Source organism: Aedes albopictus, chromosome 3 (assembly GCF_035046485.1).
Source record: "Aedes albopictus strain Foshan chromosome 3, AalbF5, whole genome shotgun sequence".
In the NCBI taxonomy this organism is placed as follows: Eukaryota; Metazoa; Arthropoda; class Insecta; order Diptera; family Culicidae; genus Aedes; species Aedes albopictus.
The window spans coordinates 77,816,340-77,841,339 of NC_085138.1; the positions used below are offsets into that span (position 1 = coordinate 77,816,340).

General features: G+C 37.9%; 1 protein-coding gene across 3 annotated transcripts in view; it reads left to right on the forward strand.

The window, feature by feature from the left end:
• Nucleotides 1-25,000, forward strand: part of LOC109402030 (b(0,+)-type amino acid transporter 1) — a 230,332-nt gene that overhangs the window by 159,680 nt on the left and 45,652 nt on the right. For 2 of the 3 annotated variants that reach the window (XM_062857104.1, XM_062857103.1), the window contains 2 exons: nt 18,735-18,857; nt 20,637-20,756. In XM_062857104.1, the coding sequence (XP_062713088.1) occupies nt 18,735-18,857; nt 20,637-20,756 (243 nt within the window). Of the gene's footprint in view, nt 1-961; nt 1,529-18,734; nt 18,858-20,636; nt 20,757-25,000 lie in introns of those variants that run through there. The other variant, XM_062857102.1, reaches the window with a different exon arrangement.

Genomic DNA, 25,000 nt, shown 5'->3' on the forward strand with positions numbered 1-25,000 from the left:
TTAAAATTCACTCTCAAAGGTACCTTCATGGCTATTTCTTCAAAGATTTTTTGTTAGAATTTTGAAATGATTTTTTAAATGGAAGAATACAACATTAACACCCACGAGACGTGGCGACAATGAAAACGGACACAACACGTTTTGTTCTTACTAACGATTAAAAAGGGTTAAGAAATTACCTTTTAATTTATTAATCCTTCTTAATCGTTAGTAACAACAAAACGTGTTGTGTTATCCGTTTATCGTTGTTGCGTCTCGTAGGTATACGGGCGAGTCTCCTATTAGACGCTGCCACTCACTTTACGCCCACCGCAATTTCTCAGATGTCTTGCATTCAAGCCAGATGATTGTTGTAGTGTAGTTTGTGCATACTATAGACTCATCACATACAAAAAATGAACTAAATTGGTTAAGAAACAGCCTGAAAACCGTGGTGGCAGTGTAATAGGAGACCCGACTGTACATAGTTCTTGCGTGTACACAAACCCAAGAAATTGAACGACATAACATCATCTAAAAGTTCTGGTCAGGACTACTGTAAATATTTTCAGAGATAATTTTAATAGATACTTGCAAAATGTCTTGATTGAAAGTAAGAAAAGTTATTGAAATTCTAAGCAGAAACGCATTAAACAATATTTTCACTCTTTCGAAGGAAATCTGGGGAAAATCTTCATTTTTTAAATTTCAGCTCACTGTGCATTATAATCCGCGTGTATCCGCAAGATAACGAATCCTCTCTCCGCCGTTCGATCTTCCCGATCCGGTCGCGTTCGCAATGAGCGAGCATGCGATGTAAGCTCAGCTCGATCGCGCAAACTCGTCACCGAGTTTTTTTTTTCGCGCCCATCGTCACCAATCCGCGCCAGATATCGTTCAGCACTCGATCGGCTTACTCCCGCTAGCCCGCGGGATTTGAATCACGTTCTCTTGGTCGTTCGCGGATCGGTCACTCTCTCTCTATATAAGCCGCGCCGGAGGGAAAATAATCTTTTCAGTACATTCGCAAATCTGAATCGGTTAGCACTGCGGTCCGCGGGGAAAAATCGCGCCGGTGGAATTCCGAGAAATCCGTCCAACAGTTGCTGTATGAAATTTATGATGAAAATAGTGAAATCGTTTTAGTTCAGAGAAGAATATCATAGAAATAGCTCATATATCTATTGTGATAAAATAATCCCATTGAGAAGACTGCGAGTGTTTGTATTTTATCATTGATTCTAGTCACAAAACTGTGCCCTCAAATTGGGATTACCATAGTTCGTGGGGATCCGGTCGGATCGAGTGGTTGAGTTCTTCTTCGTCTAAGTCGTGCGGGCTCAAGTTCACGAGCGCGGGTGCGCCGGACCTGTCCACCCCCTCACACCGTAACCGAGCCGGCACCGCCTACTGCCCCTCTTCCCAACCCCAACTGTGGAGCGCAACTCACATGCCATGCGCGATTCAATTTCGCAGTTTTTCTCTTCAGCAGCGAGCCACCACCATGAGTGTCGGAAACACAGTTCAGATTCCGATGATAGCTTTGCAGGTGAGATTAGCTCTCTACGTATTTACGATCGATTGATTGGTGGGACGGAGGGTTTCACGTGGGAAAGTGAGAATCTTCCGAGGGAAGAGGTTGTGAAAGCGAAATCAAAAGCATCGTGTTCTGGATGAAATCCGTTTCAACGAGGGAATCTATGAATGGAACTCTCAAATGGTTGGAGGTGGTGCTGCACAATGTATTGAGTAATCGCGAGAGAATAACATCGCCCACGCTACGCATCGTTATGCACACCCTCGCTGTGTGGACTATGAATAATGCACAGGAGGCACGTTATTTTTGCCCCGGGCAGAGGAATTGTTGATAGAAACAGCACTCTTTCTTGTATCTTAAAGAGTGCATTCACGGGAAATATAAAGTCAGTGCAAGATGTGTGGAAAGAAAATTGAATTGCTTAAATAAAGTTTGTATCTGCAACTGGATATAGAAAACAGCTGTAACTCTAAAACTGAACGGTAGAATTAGTTAAAAAATTTATTAAAAATTATAAGGAGTATATTCACTCTCTGTGCAAATTTTCATTAAAATCAATGGCTTGTGTTCAAAGTTTCAGCTATTTTCTTTGACATTTTCAAAAGTTGCAGGGTTGACCATGCAGCAAACATTCTTGCTGTGTGGAATTTAGCTTGGAAACTTGGAAGATAGCTGAGTGGAAACATCATGGAGTGTAATTTAGCCCGAATAGATGAAAAAAATCTCTTTAATAGCATATTTTGAATTGGAGATCAAAAAGTGGTATTAGGTTGATTGATATGAGAGATAAAAGTAACGTCATTTCGGGTGAAATTTATCAGTGGGGTGAAATTGATCAACGTGAGGGGAATTTTTCGTTGTCAAAAATAACGCTCTGAACTTAAAACAATATGTGGGAAATGGTAATCATCTGGCTCAGTGGTTATTGAATGATGAGTTTACATGTTTTATTGTCATTTGTTGCGTTTTCTGGGGACTTATTAAACTCTAAACTCATATAATGAAAAATTTAGTAAAGTTGTATTTTTTCAGCATTTTACGAACTACCTGTTCAGAACTAATAGCACTAATAGTGATAAATTGTACATTTTCCTTTCTTGTTAATGTTTGTGAAGTATAATAAGCGAGTTATTTTTTGTAATTGTAACGGATTATCAAGAAAATTCTTGACGGTATTTTCATGAGATACATTACATACATACTGTGGACATATCTCTTGGGGGATTTTTATGGCTGTTTACCTAAGACATTCTTGGAGGTTTTTCGTCGACATTCTTGGTGACTTCTTAAAAGTTTCCTCGGCAGATTCCCGCTTAGGCTGCGAATTGCTTATTTGATGACGGATATTTAGATTCCAAATCCAACTAAATGTTCAATATAATGCAGTGTTTGTTTTCAGCAATTCTTTCAAAATATCTTTCAAATATTGCTTTAGAAATATTTCTTAGAGATGCCTTAAGTTCATTTCTCAAATTTTCTAAAGAATTTCTATAGCGAACCTTCCATGGATTCCTTCCTAAATGGCTTCATTTGTTCATTACAAAGTCCATCAATTACGTCACGGAAATATTGTCCATTTTCAACTCCACTTCCTCAATGGTGCACTTTGTGTATGGGACCTCTGAAATTTGTGTACATGGTTGTCACACTTTGCTGAACACCCCCTTCCTTGTAAAAGCGTCGGATAGTTTATGAACGTTCCCCCTTCAGAAATAATTCCATGAATTACTGCATAAAGGATTCTTTCAGGAATTCCTACTTCATCATTCTGTCAGCGACTTTTCAATAAATGTCTACAAGGCTTCCTTCGCTCAGATCTGAAGTATTGTTTTCATATTTTTTCAATAATTGTTTCTTCCATGGAATCCACCAAAAACTCGGCAATATTTATAGGGATCTTATTTCGGTTAAACTCTCCATGGGTTCCATCAAAGATTCCTCCAGAGATGACTTCGAATATATCTCTAGATGTTCCTCAAGTATTTCTCCCAGAAATTCCTCCAGCGGATTCTTCAAAAAAAATCTTCCAGGGATTAAGTAATGCGATCATATATTTTTTCAAGATTCTTGCAGATATTTCCCCAAAAATTTATCCAAGGATTCTATTGAATATTTCCGCAGGAATGTCAACAGATTTTTTTTAAGAAGTTCTTTCATGTTTTTTTTTCAGTGATTCTAGCAGGTATTTCTCCAGAGATATTTCTTTAAGAAGCTCCTCCAGGTATTCCTTCATGTATTTTTCCCAGAAATTTTCTCCAGAATTTGAACCAAGTATATCTTTAGGAAGTGTTACTAGAAACCGTTAAGAAATTCTGAAATTTCTTCAAAAATATTGATTAAAAACTTCTAAAGAAAGTGCTTCGGAAATTCATCATGAGATGTATCTAGGATTTTTTATAGGAATTCAAGTGTTTGTCGAGACATTCTTTCAAACAGATGTTTATGATGTAACCCCAGAAGGTTCGATGATCTGCGGAGAAACCCCCGGGAGGAACTTCTAGAAGAATCTCCTGAAAATTTTCTTGAGGAAATGGGAGAATCCCGGAGGAATTCCCAAAAAAAAAACCCTGGAGCAATTTACAGAGAAATTCCCGAGGCAATCTCTCGAGGAATTCCAACAAAAATTTTAAAAAGACTTCTTATGAAAAAAGTCTGAATTTTTAAAGGAATCGATGGGGAAAATTTGAGCCAGGGGAACGACACAAGATTTCACAACCTTAAAAAGTCGAAACATACCATTAAAAATCGACATATCCACTAAAAAGACGGCCAAGCTTTTGCGTGTTTTACCGGGTTTTGTTCGTCTTTTCTATATGTCGGCTTGGGAAAACTAGTATCTAAGCACCTTGACAAATGGCGATCTGACTTCCTCTGATGAGGAAGTTCTGGAATGCTTTTCAGCACACACTTTCCTGGATGTGTGGATATTACATCTTCGGATGAACCTGATATCTTTTCTTGTAGTTATGATTCCCTGACCTCGGCTCGGAGTATTGTAACTATAGAATCGATTGAGTGGGCACTTAATAGCTTTGCTCCTTTCAAATCTCCTGGGGCAGCCGGGATTTATCCTATTTTGCTTCAGTAGGGATTTGATTACTTCAAACATGTTTTGAAAAAAAAATACTTGTTTGCAGTTTTGCTACAGGGTATATTCCCAAATCTTGGCGGGATATTACTGTGAAGTTCATTCCGAAACTGGGTCGTGCGCCGTATGAAGAAGCAAAGAGTTTCAGACCTATCAGTTTGACCTCTTTCCTTCTGAAATGCTTAGAACGCATTGTGGATCATCACATCCGTGATGTTCATCTGGCCAACGTGCCTCTTCATGTGCACCAACATGCCTACCAATCTGGTAAGTCCACTGTAACACTTTTACACAAGGTTGTTTACGATATCGAGAAAGCATTCACTCAAAAGCAATCCTGCTTGGGTGTTTTCAAAGATATCGAGGGTGCCTTTGACAACGTGCCTTACGATGCCATATTGGAAGGGTCATGGTATATCTCCAATGATTTCCAATTGGATTCACCAAATCCTCAAAAACCGACATCTCTTCTTGACATTGCGTCAAGCGGCGATTATTAAATTGAGTGTTTATGGATGCCCCCAAGAGGGGGAGTCTTATCACCACTTTTGTGGAATCTCGTTGCAGATATGCTATTGAAGCAACTCAATAATAGCGGTTCTGCCGACGACTATCTAACATTGTTAGTCGGTATGTGCATCAGCACCTTTTTCGACCTGATGCAAAACGCCCTTCAGGTAGTTAAGGGTTGATTTCGCCAATATGGCCTTTCGGTTAATCCGAGTAAAACATATATTGTTCTTTTTACGGAAAGGCGAAACAGTAATGGCGTTTGACCTTTGCGTCTCTTTGATTCTGAAATCGATGTAACTGAACAGGTAAAGTACGTTGGAGTCATTCTTGATTTCAAGCTTTCTTGGACACCTCACATTGAGTTCAGAATCAAGAAAGCTTGTATGGCCTTCGGGCAATGCCGGCGAACCTTTGGTACAAAACCCAAGTATATCAAATAGATCTACACAACTGTTGTTCGGCCAATATTGGCCTATGGATGTCTTGTGTGGTGGCAAAAGGGCGAAATGAGAACGATCCAATCAAAGTTAGGCCATCTCCAAAGGATGTGCTTAATGGTGATGTCTGGAGCGTTCTTTTCAACTCCCACGGTAGTGCTAGAAGTTCTCTTTGACGTTGCCCCACTACACATTCATCTCAAACAAGAAGCACTTTCTTGCACTTACCGTCTACGGGTACTCGGTCTACTAGAGGAAACTCTTGTGAACCGCACATCAACACTCACCTCGTTGTTTCCACTTTTGGTGGATTGGGACAAATTTGCCCTTGCTCCAAGTGGTCTTACAATTGATTGTAATTTCCCATACAGGACATTTTCCTCGAAATTCTCTTCCCGGGAAGAGTGGACATCTGAATATCTGGAAAGAAGTATTTCAGACGACATCGTATATTACACTGATGGCGCCCTTCTCGAAGGTCGAGCAGGTGCTGGTGTATATTCTCGTGAGCTAAGACTGTATCAGTCTTACTCACTTGGTAGACACTGCAACGTTTTTCAGGCCAAAATCTTTGCTCTTATGTGCGGAGTGCAATCAGCACATCTGCAGCACGTAATGGGCAAAGTAATATACTTTTGTTCAGATAGCCAGGCTACTATTAAAGCACTTGCTTCGGCCAACTCCAAGTCGAAGATAGTTATCGCTTGTCGAACTCAAATCGAGGAGCCTCATTCAGCAAACGCTGTTCACCTTGTTTGGGTACCTGGCCATTCTTCCATCGCTGGAAATGAATTGACTGATAAGTTAGCTTGCACTGGAGCATCACATGACTTAATTTGCCGTGAGCCAGCTATTCCGATATCTGGGGTGCTGGGTAAAGCTTCAGATTCACACCTGGGCTGCCTCCGAACACAGACAGTACTGGAATAGTTTGGAGTCATGTCGTCAAACCAAATTGTATTGTACTGAGCCATCTCCAAGGGTGGCGAAGTATCTTACAAATCTATCAAAGCCGAATTTCAGCATTCTGGTCGAAGCATTCACTGGCCACTGCTGACTCAGCTATCACATGGCGAATATTCAGCAAGCTGATTCATTTGCATGTGATAGCTGTGAATCCGATTATGGAACCTCGTATCATATGATATGTAACTGTCCAGTTTTTGCGCAACGCGTTTCCGAGTATTCGGTAAACACTTATTAAGTGCAACTGACTTCAGAAACCTGAATCTTCAGGATATTCTGTTGTTCTTAACCCGCTGTTCTTAACGAACTGTGCCGTCCACATACCAATATGTGAACCTTCTGCCAAACCAATTCCCACCAACACTCCAACATCCGCATGAATTTGTGCTGGCGCAGAGGTATATTCGGCCAGATGTGGACACAAACGAGTGCAATCATCAATTTCCTTACCCTTCCCCACATTGACCTGCAACCTGACGTGGCAGGCGCCATTGTCGCCTAAAAATAGAAGATCACCAACGCTCACACACTGAAGATGCCTGCTAGTCCCCGGCAGAAATCTCATTGGTTCCTTGTGTGAGTGTAGCTGGTCTGGCGATACTGGAGTAGCATCTACGGGCGGTCAATCAAGCTCAAGCTCAAGCTTAACCCGCTGTGGTAAAGAGCTATAGGCTCTCTTTCGCTTTATGCGTTATTACAGTGCCCTTTTCAGGGCGCTGTTTGAACCCATTGTGGTTCGCTTATGCGTTAGTGCCCTTTTCCAGGGTATTTTTTCCTATTTTCCTACCTGTCCTTATCCCCATCCTTATTCTTCCCAAGCAACCACAAGTATTATATCTTAACATTAATTCAATCGTATTATAGTTTAGCTAATGCAAGATAACTTTTCTTCAACATCTGTCAAGTAATGAAGCGTTTAATCTACATTATGAAAGCATTGAAGCATTATGGGATTTGTGTTTTCAAGGATTAAAATAAACTACTCCATTATTTCAAAGGCTTATCATTATCCAAATTGAATAAGTTTCCAAGAACAAGCATTGCTTTTCACGCTGAGTGATAAGTCTTGTTTGATCAAAGGAAAAAACATTATTTTCACCCAAATCTTTACGAATCTGTATCCAACTCACAGTGGCAACTCAGTACCAGAGAGCATTTTCATTCACGCACGCCTTCAAGATAGGCGCTTATTTTCCTTTCTGTGAATGACGCACGAAGCTACCTGCCCATCGATAAATTTCAGCGCCCAGATGTTCTTTCACGCGAAACTGTACTTACCTACCAAAAGCAAATAATTCCCACCGGCGCGCGGTAGCAGCATCAACAGCAACAGCAATAACACCAAAATTAGACCGAAACGGTCGGACGGCGAGATAGTAGCAGTCGCAGTGGCTGTAGTGTAGTGGGTGATGGGTTCTTATGTTGGCGGGTAGCGGTGGCGCCGAAAATAAAGCAGGTGATGATAAACGAGCTTCCGTCGTAACGTAACACAATGTAGGTAGACCAAGCGCATGTCTCCACTATCTCTGCCTTAGATCAGGATCCGATCAGACAGACAGCGTCGTGGCACAGAGAGGTGGCAGTAACCTTCTACAACTTAGGTTCATACATCAACGAATCAACGAAATTAGCGGCTGACGGGCTATCTCAATGAACTGAAACAAGCTTACCGCGCGCGTTCGTGTTTTGATGGTTCCGAGGATGATTGATCGTGGGAATGTGAGTTTGCTAGTGGGCATCAAATCGGTTTGAGGTGATAGCAACAGTGAACAAACGAGTGAATTGCGGTTTACGAATGGAGATTATTACATTTTTCTTCTTCTTCTATCTTCTATCTTCTACCTTCTATCTTCTATCTTCTATCTTCTATCTTCTATCTTCTATCTTCTATCTTCTATCTTCTATCTTCTATCTTCTATCTTCTATCTTCTATCTTCTATCTTCTATCTTCTATCTTCTATCTTCTATCTTCTATCTTCTATTTTCTATCTTCTATCTTCTATCATCTATCTTCTATCTTCTATCTTCTATCTTCTATCTTCTATCTTCTATCTTCTATCTTTTATCTTCTGTCTTCTATCTTCTATCTTCTATCTTCTATCTTCTATCTTCTATCTTCTATCTTCTATCTTCTATCTTCTATCTTCTATCTTCTATCTTCTATCTTCTATCTTCTATCTTCTATTTTCTATCTTCTATCTTCTATCATCTATCTTCTATCTTCTATCTTCTATCTTCTATCTTCTATCTTCTATCTTCTATCTTTTATCTTCTATCTTCTATCATCTATCTTCTATCTTCTATCTTCTATCTTCTATCTTCTATCTTTTATCTTCTATCTTCTATCATCTATCTTCTATCTTCTATCTTCTATCTTCTATCTTTTATCTTCTGTCTTCTATCTTCTGTCATTCATCTTCTGAATTATCTGTTTTCTTATTTTCTATCTCTTATTATTTGTCATTTGTCTTCTAACTTTTACCTTTCATTTTCTGCTTTTATCATCTTACTTATGTCTTCTATATTCCATTTCCAATATTCTGTTCTGTAATTTATATTTTCTATCTTCTTTTTTCTGTCTACACTGTATCTTCAGTCTTTACAAATCTAAGCAATAAATGCCGATACCCATTCCCATCTGAGGATTAACTTTGATCCTCTTCGAGACACCCATGGGGATGACCACTTGTTCCCCCAAAAAGGCCAACATGGCCTGACCTACTACACTACTAATGGAGCAATCCGGTTTTCATTGGTTCAAGATTGACACCAGCTGCTGGGTATACCTACCTACTAGCTGCATCCAATGTTTGACCGTAACCACGGTCTGCACGGCTGACTATGCACAAAGTCAAGAGTGTGTATCTAGGTGTACAATTCGATGGAGCCGCATGGTGGTTGATTTGACGTTGGCGTTATTTATAGACCCAAGCTCTGTACCTACCTTACTAAAGGGAGACAGACGGCGGCGGCGCTGGTGATGAATAAAGCGCCATACTGTGGCACTCACATGGCGCGTAGTCTCATCGTCGTCGATGCCGTCGAACGGAATGGCGAGAGAATTTTGTAACGAAATTTTCACGTCACTCAAGGTTGCCCTACCGCGACTAAGGGAGCAGCTTGAACGGAAATCACATTTTCCAATCATCAAAAGGCGACGACTCCCTATGGGAGTTGTGGGGATATCGAATCAATTTTGTTTACGAAAATTACATATGGTTGATGAGGGAGAGTTCTGCGAAATCATTATTATAATGTGAAAAGGACGGAACACATGTTTCCTAGAACGTCACCCAAAGTTTCGTGCGTAAACATTGGAGATTTGTGTCGGTTCGAAGCAAGGAAGAATGACGATTGCTAAAAGAGGATTATAAACTTATCCAATTATTTCCGTTTTTTTTTTCAATCACATCTTCCAAATACAGCAGCACTAAGTCTTGAACAAGATATTCGGGGTTCGGGGATCCATTGATTTAAATGTCAGGAATTGTAAAGCAGCGTGCATGGTACATCCATCATACACAGTATTCACATATAGCATTACTACACCATAGAAGACCGAGACATAACAAGCTTTGGTAGCAGTGTTTGGTATACTACAATCCCGATCAAAAGTTTGAGGTGACTCTCTCAAAAATATTTTATATGGACTTAAACATATCTCCGCAAATTTGCGTCCGATATTATAAATCTAGCTCATTCAAAGGAAAGGATAGGTGAGGTATTTTGAACTTCCTTAGAAAGTGGGTGATTAATTTAGCGAAAAAAGAATGATTTTGTTTCAAAACACGGATAATTTCAGTAGGCACTACGTAGAGCAACATGTTTCCTGTCGAAAAGTGTCAAACAGATTTCTTAATTTTGGTAGAAAATACAAGAAATTACAGAACTCCTAAAGGATCTCTGTAGGCAGTATATTTTTTTTATTCTTCAATTACTTAATCTAATTTACAGCTCTTTTGTCCACTAGGGCACTGCGTGAGCGATTCCAAATGGCGGCTGCACTTACACTTTGTACAGCGCCTAAATGTATTCTATTCTAATTCTACTATATCGAACTGGTTGCCGTAGCGCTGCTGTCACTTTTCTACCCTGTCTATGGGTAGAATGATGAGCACGAGGATGTTGATGTGTGACTCTTGTTCCTTCTCCAGTCCGATTGGGGGTCCATTATGAGTTGCCGTTAGCCGATATCCAAGTTTCCGGATTCGTTTGAGCATATGCTCAGAAGAGGGTCAGGTGTCAGCTGCTCTCGGGGGGGAAGAGCAACTGACGAAAAATTGCAAGTGCCGGGGCTGGGATCGAACCCATGGCCATCCACTTATTAAGCAAACGTGTAGCCACTACGCTATGGGCCCCGGCTGTAAGCAGTATAATGTATCAGACAAAAGTTTAGGGTCACTTTCGTAAGATCTGGAAAAGTGATTTGTTGATATCTCCGTCAACTTTCATTAACTAGTAATTCTTCTAGGCTCAGTGGGAATTATGGTAGATTCTGTAAACTTTGAAAGACCTGACCTCCAGGACGTTTTTCAAACCTTACAATGTCTGACAACCATTGAAAAGACTCTCGTTGCATTGCTTGCGGAGCAACATGCGTAACAGCAGACATAAGCAGGAAGTGTAGATTGAATGGCGATTTATTAAAATCTGTTGCGGGTAAAAAGATCTTCTCGATGGGTTGTAGAACATCATGGATTTTAGAGGACAATAACTGCAAACGCAAATTAAATGGTGATTAATGTAGATATTGTAGATCTAGAAAGTCCTGAATCCCAGAACGTTTTGCATACCTTACATTGTCTTACAACCCCAAATATTTTTCTCATAGCTTTGCAAAGTACTAAGAATAAAAATGACCAGAAGCCGCAAGTGTAAATTGATTGATGACTGTGATAGATTTTTTAGGCATTGAAAGCCCTGAATTCCAGGACATTTAGCAAACCTTGCCATGTCCGAAGACCGCGAAAAGAATTAACTTGCAAAGCAACTGAGATAACAACGATCAAAAGTCCTAACTGCAGGATAGTTTGGATACCCTAAAACATTCAAAGAAATCTAAAGCAGCTGCCCGCTTACGTCTTGCGGCTCTAGGAGAAGTTTGACATACTTTTCACATGGATTTATTGCATAGATTACACAGCGTAACAAAAATTAGCTTTTGGTCTGTCTCAAGAGCAAACTTATGTGTCTCTAACAGATTTTGGGCCGCTGAATCCGAATCCGGGCTCAGATTTGCTCCAGCACGTCACAATTTTGTGTTATACCTTAATTTATAGGGCAAAATATGCGATTTTGGGCTTTTCTGACTGCCAGCCATTAAGCATGGAAATATTTTTTTTAAGCAATCAAAAAGTAAATAAATTAATTAACATCTAAATTAATGACTCATGCAAAATATTTCGTTTTACAAAATCAAATTTGATAGATTTAAGCATTTTATGTTAGTTTGTTAACTTGCATGCAACTTTTGGAGGGTGACTTGTATGGAAAATATCGTACATAACATAAATCATTTGAAACTATCAAATTCGATTTGGTAAAACGAAATATTTTGCATGAGTTGTTAATTTAGATGTTAATGAACCAATTTACCTTTTCATTGCCTAAAAAAATATTTCCATGCTTAATGGCTTGCAGTTAAAAAAGCCCAAAATCGCATATTTTGCCCTATAAATTGAGGTATAGCACAAACTTGTGACGTGCTGCAGCAAATCTGAGCCCGGATTCAGATTCAGCGGCCCAAAATCTGTCAGAGACACATAAGTTTGCTCTTGAGACAAAAAAATGTTGCGCTGTTTTACATTCACGTGCTTACAGAGCATATGACTAGAATTCCATAACGTATTGGAGGCCTTAAGGTCATCAAGGTTTATTGGACTGTTTTCCGAAACTAATTGGTCATAAAGGATCTCATATCTCATAAATAAATTGGTCATAGAGGATCTGCATCGTAAACCTATATTCTTCTAAAGTGTTCATTGGATTTAGGCAATTTCCTGGATATCCCGAATCCAGCGGTTTAATTTTGGATTTCCCGAAGTTCCCGGGATTCCAGGAATTGATGATTATATGCCCATTATAATCGTTAAATTTTCAGGAAAATATCTATTAGAGTGGGTCAACGTTGTATGGAGAAACTTTAAATTTGATCGTATCAACCCGGAACAAAGCTTTTTCAATCTATATTAGCGTCCAAAACAACTGTGCAAAATTTGGGAGCGATTGATTGCGTCCCCGTATTCCGCATTGCAATTGAAATTTGTATGGAAGTTAGTATGGGAAAACGTACTTTTTTGCATTTTACTCATAAGTTGAATTCTTTTGTCCAATACCATGTAACTATTGACGTTAAAGTATAGCCTAGGATATGCCGAAAAACTTTGCCGAAGACCGCAAAGTGATCCGACGCTTGTGAAAAAAGTTATTCGCCTGGTAACTTTGGCCAAAAATTGAGATTTTATTATTGATGTTATTCCTTTACATGTTAAATGTTAAGCACCACTGGGCAATCTGTACGTTATAACTTTTTTCACAAGTGTCGAATCACTTTGCGGTCTTCGGCAAAGTTTTTTGGCATACCCTAGGCTATACTTTACCGTCATTAGTTAGACTGTTTTAGACGAAAAATTTCAATTTATGAGAAAAATGCAAAAAAGCAGGTTTTCCCATACAAAATTCCATAAAAAATTTCAATCGCAATGCGGAATACGGGGAAGCAACCAATCGCTCCCAAATTTTGCACAGTTACTTTGGACGCTGAAATGAATCGAAACAGCTTTGTTCCGAAAAATCGACTTTGTTGACCCAGTCTAATATCTATGTACATATAGCCTGTCAAAGGACTATTGATATTTGTAAACAATTCATGCACTCGCAACCATTCATTCGATTCTGCAGATAACAAAACTTGTCTTACCATCAAAACAATTTCAGTGACAGTTGTTAATACAGTCTTTTTCTTAAGTTTGTTATTTCTTGTGCTACTAAAAATTTTGGAACTGATTTTTTTGCATAGCGAAGGCCAGTAAAAATAGTTCTCGATTAGTTATTCAGTGAAAACAACTTTTACCAATTGAAGGTATCTTTCTTATCGGTGCAGTAATGTTTAAAATGTTTGTGTTTATATACACTATCTTATAATTGATTACCGCTCTAGTTTATAGAACCTTATCTTTGCACTCAAATTTGGTATTATTCATTAGATTGTTAAAGTACGTAAACTATAAAACCTAATAGGAACTATTCTGGATATTGGAATCAAACTGAAATAGCAGCCAATCGTTAGTGTACTGTATTTATAACTTCTGAAACAGTCTATAGTTATCCAAATAATCCAGACAAGTACTTCATTTAGCAAAGCTAGCTCGCCCTTTTACAAGCTAAATACAGAGATGCATCAAACAATATATATTTCTAAAAATATTAGGCAAAGTTGGTTAAGTTTCATAAGTCAAAATCTTCCTTTTTAGAAACATGAATGTGTAGATTATTGTAAATATTGCTGTTACTTGTTATTGCATCGACAGGCTTATAAATTACGATTAAGCAAAACATATTCAATAATTATTTTTCTTGTTTTTTTTTTCTATTTTTTGAAACAGAGCAAGTTATAATTGAATTTTTACATTAAAATCAACAAGAAACCTTAGGGAACATTTTAACTTATTTCTCTAAGCTTTGGAGTTTTACAAAATTGTCGTGTTCAGTATATGTTGCAACTAATCGAAAATGTACAGTTGGGACACCAGTAGCACATTGCAACCTTTGTTTAGGATCCCCATAATTTCTTGAATGTCTGAAACTAACAAAGCCCCCAAACTCAACTAAATGGTTAGACAACAACTGACAAATAGCGGTTTAGTCGAAATTACCCCAATTTATATTAAGAAGAATGTCAAGAAGAAATTCCAGACGGAACTGCGAGTGTAGAAAAAACTCCATGAGAAATGTCTTAATAAACTCCGGAAAATTCCGGAATGATGCCAATAATATGTGACCAGAAATGCTCCAAATAGCCATCAACAATCTTGTCTAGTAAATTCATGAAGTTTGTCGTGTCGCAATGCAGGTTTTAAAACTGTTCAAATACTGACTACATCTCGGGGGGAACCCGGGAACCCCGGAAGATCCCGGAATGTAGCCTAAGGGACCAAAAAATGCTCGAAATAGCTCGAAAGTTTGACATGTAAGTCAGGTTTTAAAAATGATCAAATATTGGTCACTTCCCCGGGGGAATTAGGTACCAGGAAGATTCCAGAATGAGGTCAATGTTACCTAAAATATCCAAAATGAACTTTTCTTGTAAATTCATGAAATTTGATATGGCGGACCTACCCCGGAATAATTGCGGAACGATTTGGCCAATGACATTTTTTGTTCCAGATATAGAATCTAGAACCATTACTGGTCATCTTGATTCAAAAATTAAAAAAAAAAAACTTTCTACAAACGACAGAGATATGATTTTCTTAGTCATTTGACGTAAGTCAAAAATGTATCAAGAAAGGATACGGGTTAAGAAATCGAGTAGGCAGCAATTGCATGAAGTAATATGGAGCACCAACACTATGGTAAAGAATGAAGAACTGATGATGACTTCGCTCGTCCAAGGCAGGCCTTAATTCCAACTGCATCTGCGCAGAAGAATTGAAGAGGGGTCATTATTTGAACCGTTTTGTGCAATGTAGTGCTGATATAGAAGTAGACTGTCCCCATTCGCATAACAGTCCCATATGAATAGAAGATGAAACTGTTCTGTGAGGCCCAAATAAATTATGTAAGGCCCTTATATAAGGGGCATTTCATGATTCTGACACATTCGCCCGAAAGTCATTCGCCAGAACGATTCCATAAAATCTCTAGGAACAAGTTTTTTTTTCTGATTTGTCATAATAAAAGTTTAAGGACAGACGCGTGATGTACTTCCAAGTAATTATTTGACCCTATTATTTACCTTGCGTGCTAATACAGTGGTACCCAAGCATCACACATGTTATAATAGAGTTACGACAGCGCATGTTTTGGTTGTATAGAAGTTTATTTTACGTAATCCTAACATTGTGTTGAAATAACGTAAAATACACTTCTATATAACTAAAACTTGCGCTGTCGTAACTTTAATATAGCATGTGTGTTGCTTGGGTAGTGTATATTGTATTTACACTTCTCATTAGTTTAACATAATTGAAAGAAGGGAAAACTTCATCACATATTAGACAACCAGTTTATGACAATGATTGTAACGGCTGGTTTACTCGGAAGAACTTAACCTTCCGTCAATCGCACGGTTGATCATCATCGTCGGCATCTTGCCAATGCCGAATGCGAAAAGCGAGATTTTGTCAACACGAAAATGCAGTCTTTTTATTTAAACACATTGTTCTTTTGCAACTATTTCTGGAATCCGGAAGTTGAAAAGTGATATATAACAATAACTATAGTTACGTCAAGGTTTCTCATAACAAAACAATTTAAAAGAACAGTCCATGATTAAAAGAAGGGTCAATTTCTTATAAAAAAAATATCAATTTGAATTTAATTTCCTCGAAGGTAGAACTTAACAACAAACGAGAAAATTCCTATAAATGTTTACACAGCTATATTTCCGAAAATGTCTGTAACAGTATGAATCTGAGATCAGACTGTGCTTAGAGAAGCAGAAACTTCAGACGATAATGCGCTCAGTTACTTTTAATTTACATTCGGGCGTTTGTCATTCGGACGTTGGGAATTCGGGAAAATAGTTTTCGGGCGAATGTGACAGAACCCATTTCATATGCGGTTCTGTTACATTCGCCCGAATTCCAAATGCCGAATGACAAACGCCCGAAAGCCATTCGTCCAAAAACACCATTCGCCCGAAAAGATCATTCGCCCGAAAATACCATTCGCCCGAAAAATGGCCCGGTATGGCTGAACGCCATTATCACCTAAAAGTAACTGCAACTATTTTCGTTAGAGGTTTTTGCTTCCTTTGAATACAATCTGATTTATGACTTATACTGTTTACAAAAATTTTCGGTAATATAGCCGTGGAAGCATTTATTGGAATTATCCCTTCTTTTGTAAATATGCTTTTCTTTCTAGTTTCACCTTCACGGAAATTGAATTCAATTTGATGTCATTTTTACCAGAAATTTGCCCTTCTTTCAATCATGGGCTGTTCTTTTAGGTTATTCTGTTATGAGGAACCTTGACCAAGACCTTGCCGTTTTATATAACTTCTGGATTCCAAACATGGTTTTAAAAGAACAGCTTGTTCAAATAAGAATGCTAGTTATTCTGAGTAGATCAGTCGTGAATACTATTAACTTAAAAGTTAAAAGTGTTGACTACTCTGTGCTGAAGTTTTGTCTTTCGATCAACAATAATTGACCTACATACAAGGGATACAGAAAATTATCGGGACAGGCAATTTTTTTACTTTTCAAAAAATGTTCTACTGACTGTAACTTTTTGAGAAGTGCATCAAATGTTCTCAAATTTTTACTATAAGTTCTGGAGCAACATTTGAAAAGGGCATACAAGCATTGGTAAACAATGGCTTCGCACGTCGCTGCTGAGCTCCCATCAACTTATCCACACAAACTAAGACCGTTATCAGAAAGAGCAAACATAGATCTTTCGAATAACGGTGTTCATGTGCGTGGGCGGGCTGCTGCTAGGCCCTACGGAGCATTTTCGAAAAAGGGCACAAGACATCTTAGGCCCTTTTCAAATGTTGCTCCAGAGTTGATCAACTAGTTGTGTATCAGTGGTTAAAATTTTGAAAAGATCGGGCTATTCTGCACAAAGTTATAAAGATTCTAGAAAAAGGTATAATTATCCGATAGTCAACATTGAGCAGTTATATCTCCGGATTCCATGAACCGAATGCAATGAAATTTTGAGCATTTATGACTTACATAATAAGCTCTGGAAAACGTTTGACTTAACTTGAAATTATTTACAAGAGAAAAAGTTATAGCGATTTCATTTATTTTACATTTTTTAGTAAATTGGTCTATTATTAATATGCATCTCACTACTTTTTCAATTTATTGCCGGGCATGTTGTTACTTTCTTTCTAAACATATTTATATTCAAATCAATTAGAAGGAATTTAAATAATTAGCCTCTTGAATTTTGAAACGATGTTGAAGTTTTGGATAATTTGATGTTTTGTTGTGCAATATGAATTCGAAATCGTCAAAACTCAAGTGGTCATATTGAAAGTGTGCATGAAAAGGTTATTATCACTTTATAAGAAGTTAACTACTAGATTTTCAAGGAACCTAACCAATAAAATATTGATGCATATTTTACTTTTGATCGGTCATAAATTCACTTGTTTTAGTTTTTTTATGTACATGTCCAAAAAACAAATTAAAATATGAATTAGTAGGGTCACCTCTAGCTACACTGAATGAAGATTTCAGCTTCCTGAATTGTCAGCTAAATATTATTCTTCTTCTATATGGATCTACGTCCCCACTGTAACTTGGCCTGCCTCGTTTCAACTTAGTGTTCTTTGAGCATTTCCACAGTTATTAATAAAAGGTCTTTATTTGCCTACCATTGCATGAATTTGTATATTGTGAGGAAAATATAGCCGAGGCGGTGAACGCACGGGTATTCAGCATGACCATGCTGAGGGTGACGGGTTCGATTCCCGATCGGTCCAGGATCTTTTCGTAAAGGAAATTTCCTTGACTTCCTTGGGCATAGAGTATTTTTGTGCCTGCCACACGATATACGCATGCAAAATGGTCATTGGCAGAGGAAGCTCTCAGTTAATAACTATGGAAGTGCTCATAGAACACTAAGCTGAGAAGCAGGCTTTGTCCCAATGAGGACGTTACACCAAGAAGAGAGAAGAGAGAGAGAGAGGCAAATACAATGATACACTATGTCCAGGTAGTCGAGAAAATTTTCCCGACCGGAGCGGGAATCGAACCCGCCGTCTCCGGATTGGCGATCCATAGCCTTAACCACTAGACTAACTGGATACGAATTTAAAAATATTTTAAGGCGAAATTTGAAAAAAAATATCTCAATACAGCGTGGAAGAGCTAACAACCGAAGTTAAACTACAGTCAGTATGAACTGAAAAAAGCATAAACACCAAATTATATTACATTAAACTGTGATGTGTAACTTATTGCAAATACCTTTCATATGATCAACCAATTAACTAAAAATCTTTACTTTTCTTTTCTCCCAACCCCCACAGGACATGTTTCAATCAATGACGTATCAAAGGCAAACTGGGGCGCCCAAATCGGCAACGGAGCAAAAGATCCCAACGGGAGTATCGGGCGAGGGACGTCCGAAGCGGCAGAGACCGACTCATCAGGTAAGATTTCTACCATCCACCATGGGTTAATGCGATGAGAATAGGTCCTTAAGTATAAGAACAAAGTTTTATGTATTTGAACTTCTAATGAAAAAGTCGAAAGAAAGGCGTTATTATTCCATCAACATCTGCGAATTATAAAAACGACGCATAAATCGTGACGATTGTTAGCGCCTCAACACAGCTAGCACCCCGAATTGGAACCTTATTCTCGTACCGCCTAATTGACATCAACCTAGGAGCTCGCAAGTTTGGGGAAAACAATTTCACTTACATTTTGTCAGCATGAGAGGTGGCGTGGAAAGAAGTTGTTTCTTCCGTTTTTCATCGTCACCGGCCGGATTCGGTGTGCTTAACGACCGGTCATAAATCTACACGCTCTCGTGCTCATTAGAATTCTGGTGCACGCCTCCTGATGTACCCTTTCGGGAGCCAGCAGCAGTAGCAAATGAATTCATTGTTGTTATTGTTTGGTAAAAATGTATTTTTGTTGAATAATAATTGATTATAAAACTAAAAATAGGATAAACCTTTTTTGAAGTGGGCAAATGCATAATTGTCTAGCATTTCAAGATTGGTAAGATCTTCAGGGTCTCCAGTTAGCCTAATGATTAAGGCTATGGATCGCCAATCCGGAAACAGTTGGTTCGATTCCCGTCCCGGTCGGGAAAATTTTCTCGACTCCCTGGGCATAGTGTATCATTGTGCTTGCCACACAATATACAAATTCATGCAATAATGACAGGCAAAAAAAGCCCTTCAATTAATAACTGTGGAAATGCTCTAAGAACACTAAGTTGAAGCGAGGCAGGCCAAGTCCCAGTGGGGACGTCGAGCCATACAGAAGAAGAAGAAGATCTTCAGAAGGAAATTATAAAAACGTTTCACAGAATTGTGAAACTCTTTTTGAAATTGACAAAAAAAACTAAGAACCCTGTGCGGAAAGAGGATAACATACAAAGAATGGCCAACATGTTTTGGATAGGTAACTTTTTTATAATGCATCAAAAATGATCAAACTTTGACTGTTTGTCAACGTGTTATTTGTGCTTCATTGGTAGAAATTTGACCACGATTGGTTAATCTGTCACGGAGCTAGAACCGTTCTCGCCTGGTCAATCACTATTTTAAGACAACTAATTTTTGAGCTGTCATATTTCCGAAACCAGTGAACCGAATCGAATGAAATTTTGAACGTTTATCAGCAATATATTGATATTTGATTTGACATTATAAAATGTTTACAAACAGTCAAATTTTTTGAATTTTCGATGCACTCTATGAAAAGTTACAGTTTAAAGCAGATTTTTTTTAAGATTCTGTTTTAAAAATTGTCTCCACATTGATTCACCCCAATTGAAAACCACTGCTCTGATTCAAATGACTCGAGCAAGCACTCAAATCGGAAATGAACTCTTAATTACACGAAGAACCGAGTTCCTCTTCTTGTCATCACGATAATGGATCCGGCGCCACGACAGTTGATGAAGGGGCAGTGAAAGCGCAATTCTAAACATACAAATTAAACTTGGCTTCAGTCTGTGTAGGTCACGTGGCGTCGACCGACCGGACCTCACTTTCCAAGGTCGACCGGCGAGTGTAGTAGAACACATTTCACATCTCCACTTAGGAAGCGAGAATGAGAATGGTTCGAAAGTTAGGCTCATTAAATACCAATTACGTAACTGAAACGCGCAAGTGGGACGTCCTGCACAGTCCTGCACCATCAAAACTGAAATGTCAAATTTTCTTACGATTTTTCGTCTTTCTCGTTTTCAGGGACCGGGGGGATGCGGGACTCGCTGGAGGGGACGGGCTCAGCGCAGAACGACCTTATTCACCTCCAGAGACGGGTGGGACTCTTCAGTGGGGTGGCTTTAATTGTCGGAACGATGATCGGTAAGTATGACGCGGGTGGGTTCATTTGCCGGACGAGAATGTATCTATATCAAAAACACAATTATTATTGTTCGATAGATGTGCAGGTGTAACCATCGCCATCGTATGACTGGCATTTCGGAGGAACAATACAGGAGTAATGGAGCATAAAAAGAGAAAAAAAAAACTTATAGGGCTACAGTTTATTAATGTTTTAGTAGTGGGTGTTGCTTGTTAAAGGTTGTTATTATATATCATTTCCTATCAGCAGCGCTTTATTGCTTTTTGACACTAACAGAGGGTTGTCAAAATGTTTGGAATAGGCAACTTTTTTTTCTCTTTTTTAACAAGCCTAGAATCTACACTAGATATTGGCAACATTCTATAAAAGATCTTGTTCTGATAGTCCAAGGAATACAATAGAAAAGAAATTACAGTCGACTATCCACAACTCGATGTCCAAGGGACCATCGAGTTATAGAACATATGAAGAGAAAAAAATCTTACGATCGAAACCTAGATATAAAATTTTCATTTCTGTTTAGAGCTGGAAATTCTGTGTTCAATAATTTAACTTCTTGAATTAAAAAAAAAATAACCCTGCACAGTGGTCTGAAAGCCGTGTCTGGTTGGACAAAATTGGTTACGCTTAAATTATTAGTTTATGCTGTATGCTGGCTTCGGAAAAGTTTCTTCTTCTTTTTTGGACATTCTTCTCAATGTTGTAAAACTAGGAGGTTCAAATAATTTTCAAGGATACAATGTAAACTTTTTAGTTTTTCCATTTATATAAATTAAATGTTCCACAAAGTTGAAAAACACTTGATTCCAAATAATTTTGCGGATGAACTATAATTTTATCGCTTATGGTTCGAGAGTTATTATTCTTTAAAAAGAAGTAAGGGGGACACCTAAAAATGAGTTTTTTAAATAACACTTTATTCGCTGATTGCTCGCAAATACGTTGTTCTGAACACTTTCAGAACATTCAATATTCAACATGTTTCTCAAAGACAATAAAGTTTTATATCCTCATTTTTAGTTAGGTTTCTTCTGAAACCGGTTTATTTTTGACAACAAATTTTTCAGACTGGTGGAAATGGATTTTCAATCTCTGAATATGAAGTACAATGAAAAAACTTATATTTTTATCTTTAAACAGTGGAAAAAGTTCTTTGGTTCCAAAAGATTAAAAACTACTTGCGCTATTCTCAAATATTTAGTAGTCATGACTTTTTGAATTGAAGATACGGTACTTTACTATCTTTTGGGAAAAATGTAGGATATTGACTCCTCTCTGCATGCAAATTCAATATCATACTCACACAACCTTTTGTTATGACAGATCACAACTACTAATACAGAGAGCTTTCACCTTGATACGCCTAGAGAGCGCCACTTATGGCGTCGCTTGAGATTGGCATAGAAAAAAAGCAGAGTTGCCATTCTTTATATTTTTATTCTTTGGTTATAGTGTAACTAATATGTACAGTTTAATGACACATACACTAAAACAAAACTTGGGTAAAAACTCTTTAAATATCATTTTTTTTAACTAGACATTCGTTTAACCGAGATGAGTAAAAATGTACTTTCTATAGAATGATTGAAATCTTGTGAGTATAGCCCAAAACTTTTAGCTCATATGTAAAAAGTAGGCATTGAGAAAATGGCCTCTGAAGTTTTCAAATTCGATTTCTATGCGAAACTCTAAAAAATCGCCATGAATTGAAAACTTTTGCGATCATCATGAAACTTTCACATATTGTTTCAAACGTGAATACGTAACAGTGAAAAATATAAAACTGGCTAAAATAGTGTTAGGTTTTGTACCGGAGGGCGCACAAGTTCGTAATGGGACTGACTTGCGATTACATTTCATTATGGGACAATCTGACTTGGTGTTGTTTTTCAATTTTACTGAACAAACTATATATTTTTTTGTACGCAGCTGAAAGATCATCCGAAGAAAGCTCGAAAACGGTCATTAACTCATTTTTGCCCAAAATACAGATGGGACTGACTTGCCATTCACGGCAGAGCTGTCCCAGAAAACTTTGTCTTGCCAAGCTGTGCTGGTTTGACAACTGTAGGGCGCAAAACAGCACCGCACTCTAGATTGGTTTCATTTCGATCTGGTTGTTTTTCTTCCCAGCTCGAAAAAAATCAGTACTTTATCAATTTTCTTATTGTTTTCGTTGATTTTCTTAACTTTTACTACTCATAAACACAGCCACCATGAATACAAACCAAACCATGCAAGAGTCATCCTGATCGGTCCACCCGTTCGTGAGTTTTGTTGCCTCAAAGGGACTTTATATATATAGACTAGCTGACCCGGCAAACTTTGTCTTGCCATGATGTGGTGGTTTGACAACTGTTGAAGTCATCGCTGCACCGCCATCTAGATTGGTTCATTTTTGATCGCGTTGATTTTCTTCCCAGCTTAATAAAAATCAGCATTTTATCAATTTTCTTACTTTTTTAGTTGTTTTTCGTAACTTTTTTTACATATAAACACAGCCACCATGAATACGAATCAAACCCAGCAATAATCATCTTGATCGGTTCACCCGTTCGTTAGTTTTGTTGCCTCAAAGCGAATTCAAACTCATTTTTATATATATAGACTAGCTAGAGTAGGTCAACGTTGTATGTAGAAACTTTAAATTTGATCGTATCAACCCGGAACAAAGCATTTTCAATCTATATTAGCGCTCAAAACAACTGTGCAAAATTTGGGAGCGATTGGTTGTGTCCCCGTATTCCGCATTGCGATTGAAATTTGTATGGAAGTTAGTATGGGAAAACGTACTTTTTGGCATTTTACTCATAAGTTTAATTCTTTTGTCTAATACCATGTAACTAATTACGTTAAAGTAAAGCCTAGGATATGCCAAAAAACTTTGCCGTAGACCGCGAAGTGATCCGATGTTTGTGAAAAAAGTTATTCACCTGGTAACTTAGGCCAAAAATTGAGATTTTATTATTGATATTATTCCTTTACATGTTAAATATTAAGCACCACCGAGCAATCTGTACGTTATAACTTTTTTCACAAGTGTCGGATCACTTTGCGGTCTTCGGCAAAATTTTTTCGGCATATCCTAGGCTATACTTAACCGTCATTAGTTAGATCGTTTTAGACGAAAAATTTTAATTTATGAGAAAAATGCATAAAAACAAATTTTTTTCATACTAAATTTTATACAAATTTCAATTTCAATGCGGAATACGGGGAAGCAACCAATCGCTCCCAAATTTTGCACAGTTGTTTCAGACGCTAAAAGGAATCGAAAAAGCTTTGTTCCGAAAAATCGATTTTGTTGACCCAGTCTAATACTAGCTGTCCCGGCAAACTTTATCTTGCCAATCTTGGGTTTGGCAGCTTTTGAGCTCATAACATCACCGCACTCTAGATTGGTTTCATTTGGATCGTGTTGATTTTCTTCCTAGCTTATGAAAAATCAGTGTTTTATCGATTTCCTCACGTTTTAGTTGATATTCGTTACTTTTTTTTTACTTATAAACACAGCTACCATGAATGCGAACCGAACCGTGCAAGATTCATGCCGATCGGTTCACCCGTTCATGAGTTTTGTTGCCTCAAAGGGACTTCAAACTCATTTTTATATATAGAATAGATAGATAGATGTAACTAGCAATATTGAATAAAGACTGTTAAGTGAAAGAACTGCTAGAAGAGCAGGAATGATTGTACCTTGTTCATCTTAAAACAGATTGTTTCAAAACTGCATGAAATTATTAAACAATCGGCTTTATATTCAAACCGAGATGTACTTTAAATATGTCCAATTTGTACATCAAGATTTATTTCCAAAGAACGACTAAATTATAAAGCAAGTAGTTCATTTAGTAGTTTATATACTGCGTGTTTGACTATGTGAAGCATCAAAAGTAAGTTATTTCAGCCAGAATTAAATCTAAGATATATTGAGAACTTTTAGAATACGCGATTCAAATAAGTGGTGCCATCACCCAGGTAACCAATAAGCAGTTGAAATTGCATTTATTTAGCACTATATGCGCCTTTACCGCCTTATATGCCGGTCATTAAATGCTAATATGCCGTATATGCGCCTTAAGTGCTAAATAAATGCAGGTTTTGGCCCAATATACGGCTGATTAAATGCTTATCTTTCCTATCCCCAAAATATCGAACATAAACAAAAATATTTTTCCCTGCGCATTTCAGTCGCTTCATATTCTCCCCTTTCTATTTTTACTCACACTTTCCTGTGCAA